The 3,438-nt window shown below is 35.3% G+C and overlaps 1 protein-coding gene across 2 annotated transcripts in view; it reads right to left on the reverse strand.

Annotated features, from left to right (window-relative positions):
- COPS4 (COP9 signalosome subunit 4) overlaps positions 1 to 3,438 on the reverse strand; it is a 60,372-nt gene that overhangs the window by 35,682 nt on the left and 21,252 nt on the right. For both annotated transcript variants that reach the window (XM_004383089.2, XM_004383088.1), the window contains exons 3-4: positions 2,104 to 2,255; positions 1,204 to 1,307 (exon numbers count right to left, since the gene is read on the reverse strand). In XM_004383089.2, the coding sequence (XP_004383146.1) occupies positions 1,204 to 1,307; positions 2,104 to 2,255 (256 nt within the window). The remainder of the gene's footprint in view (positions 1 to 1,203; positions 1,308 to 2,103; positions 2,256 to 3,438) is intronic.

The raw sequence follows: 3,438 nt of genomic DNA on the forward strand, positions 1-3,438 counted from the left end.
AGAGTATGGCTCCCGGACACCCTTTTAGCTCAGTAATGAAGTCACTCCCAAGGTTCACCCTTCAGCCAAAGATTAGACAGGCCCATAAAACAAAATGAGACCAAGGCAGCACACCAGGCCAGGGGCAAGGACAAGAAGTCAGGAGGGGACAGGAAAGCTGGTAATAGGGAACTCAAGGTCGAACAGGGAGAGTGTTGACATGTTGTGGGGTTGGTAACCAATGTCATAAAAAAATATGTGTACTGTGTACTGTTTAATGAGAAGCTGGTTTGTTCTTTAAACCTTCACCTAAAGTACAATAATTAAGAAAAGAAAAAAAAAGTCAGTGGAAAAAAAAAAAGAGCAGTTCATCAAAAAAAAAGTCACATGATTCTTTCTGATAAGACAACCAAATTTTGTGCACTAAATTTGCTTCTTCGAAACGCCATGTGATATTTTCTCATGAATACACTGTTCTGTGTCCTGATATTTCACTTACCACATATATTTCTGTTATCGAAAATAATATTTTCTTTTGTCACCTATATTTGATTTAGAAATAATGTCCATATTTCATATACTTTCAAATTACCGCATTTGCTCTTTTCCTTTTCCCATCTTCCTTAGTTTCTCCTGGCTCTCTTTTGGGCAGTGGTTAGTGTAATTAGACTCATTTATTCACATATTGGAATTACATATACAAAGAAAAAAAAGGCCTCCATTGGCTTTCCCTCATTTTACTTAGAGAAAGGCCAAAGTCCTTACCACAGCTTACAAGGACCTACGTGATCTGGTCCCCATTACTCCATCACATCCCCTACCTGTCTCTCCTTTGCTCACTCCATTCCACCCACACTGACCTCCTTGCTCTTCTTTAAACATCTCAGGCGTGCTCCTATCTTAGGGCCTTTTCAATAATCATCCCCTCTGATACTCTTCCCTCAGATAGCTGCATGGCTACCTCATTACCTCCTTCAAGTCTATGAGAAGGTGACACTAGAGCAATGAGGACCACCCCAACCACTCTGTTTAATGATACAACCTGCCTCTCCCTTTGCCCCATTACTCACTTTTCTTTTCTCCATAGCACTTATAGCCTTTTAACATATTACAAATTTTATTTATTAAATTCACTGTTTATTAGCTATTTTCCCCACTACAGTGTAAGAAAAAATGTAGGAAAACAATTCTATTTATCCATCCAATATCCACTATTTACTATACTTTTGTCCTGTTTCCAAAGGAATTCCCACCAACACTTGGGCTGCATTTCTCCAATCTTCTTCTTTCTCATATATGGATGCAAGATGCTGTCTTATTGAAGCAACCTGGAATAGTATGTATAAATGTTTAATTATTTCAACTGACATTAGTAACTAATTAAAATAAATAAGTATAACTATAGTGACAATGCTCTCATTCAACATATTAACCTGGCAATTAAATAGTAAAAGCTTATCTAGACCACCTCAATTTTTTAATGAATTTTAAATTCACAGAATATCAAAAGAGTGAACTGAAATAACACTAGTGTAATTTGGATAGTGGATTATGGCAATATTTTAAGTATTAAATTTTGCTTTTATATTACTGCATATACAATACTGGAGTTCTCCTATGTTTCAGCCTGATTAACAGTCTTACTGGTTTTTCAAAATTGTATCAAGTATAATATTTGGTTTGTAAGTTCATACTGCAATATATAAGCAACTATCAGTTGGAGCTGCAACATTCTAATACTTATTTTACACTGTAAAATGCTGTTTGGTACACAATTTTGTCAAAAATAAAACTGAATGATTATTTCGTTTAAGAATTTAATAAACCCACTGCCATCAAGGAGATTCCGACTCACAGTGACCCTATAGGTCAGAGTAGAACGGCCCCAAATGGTTTCTAAGGCAATAATCTTTATGGAAGCAGACTGCCACGCCACATCTTTCTCTTGTGGAGCAGCTGGTAGGTTCGAACCGTCACCTTTTCGTTGGCATCAGAGCGCTTTAACAACTGCACCACCATGGCTCCAACAATTTAATAATGCCTCTAAAACTAACTGCTGCTATCTCAAGTTCAAATACCACTGCTCTAGGTTTTATTACATTGGGACTGTTCGTTTCTTTTTACCTGCTCCTCAAATGAAATTACTCTAGGCTGGATCTTTTCCAAGGTGAAATGATAGATTTCTTTGGCTGTACTGTCAGGCAGGTTAGGGAGATGCGTGCAGAAGTCAGTCAGCAACTGTCGAGAGATCACGAGGCTAACATTCTCATTTACCACTTGGTCAAAAAAAAAAGAGACAAGAAAATATGAGTAAACCAAAACCAAACCTGTTGCCATCAAGTGGAATCCAACTCATAGCAACCCTATAGGAAAGAGTAGAACTACTCCATAGGGTTTCCAAGGAGCAGCTGGTGGATTCAAACTGCCGACCCTTTGGTTAGCAGCCGAGCTCCTAACAACTGCGCCACCAGGGCTCCAGAAAATACAAGTAATTTTATAAATTTTCATTAAGCAGTCAATCTTTACCTAAAATTAATATTAAACACAATCTATATTAATACATCCTTGTTTCAATAAATTATTCAAGGATATCCATACCCCTGACTTTATATTACAGAACCAATTTTTTCTTAGGTTGAATTATTTGATTACATGATGACTACACTAAAACAGTAAAAATATCATAACTGTTCTAAGAAATAGAAATGGTTGAAAAAAAAAGTTTTGTTTAAACAGTTTACAATTTTACACGCTTCCTTTCTCATAGAGTGCAGGTACCAAAACATCATATTTTTATTTGTGTACTTTCTTCCCTCCTATCTCCAAAAAAGAGTTAAAGGAGTACACAGTAAAATAATTTTCACAAAATTTAAATAAAGCAAGTACTGATAGTTACTGCCACTTACACTTTCCCAATGAAAATAACAAATAAGAACTCAAGTCTGCACTAGATGTATTGACATTATTTTATAACGTTACGTATATATATTTACACACATTTTATGATATTATTTAATACCACTATAAACTTATATAATTGCTATTATTGTATAGCAATAAGGATGCAAGCTCTAGAGCTACACTCTTCTACCCCTTTAATTATAGGACCTCAGACAAGAAACAACTTCTCTGTGCTTGTTTCCTCATCTGTAAAATGTAGATATCACCCAACTCTTAAGGTTGCTGTGAGGCTTAAATGCAATAATACACATAAAGCACTTTAAAGAGTACATGGCACATAGCACTCAGCAAATGTTATTATCTTCACTATTATTACAATTTTAAAAACATATCATGCTTGTGAACCACCACTTAAATAAATTACTTTAGTCTTAAATCAGCATTCGCTATTAAAAAAAATGATGGTTCAAAAACTATCTGGTTGATTTAATGATTTTTGCAGCAGACTGCTTTTCTTGGAGATTCACTGGATTCAAAGTTTACATAAAGTTTGAAGTC

This window comes from Trichechus manatus, unplaced genomic scaffold (genome assembly GCF_000243295.1).
Source record: "Trichechus manatus latirostris isolate Lorelei unplaced genomic scaffold, TriManLat1.0 scaffold00105, whole genome shotgun sequence".
NCBI lineage: Eukaryota > Metazoa > Chordata > Mammalia > Sirenia > Trichechidae > Trichechus > Trichechus manatus.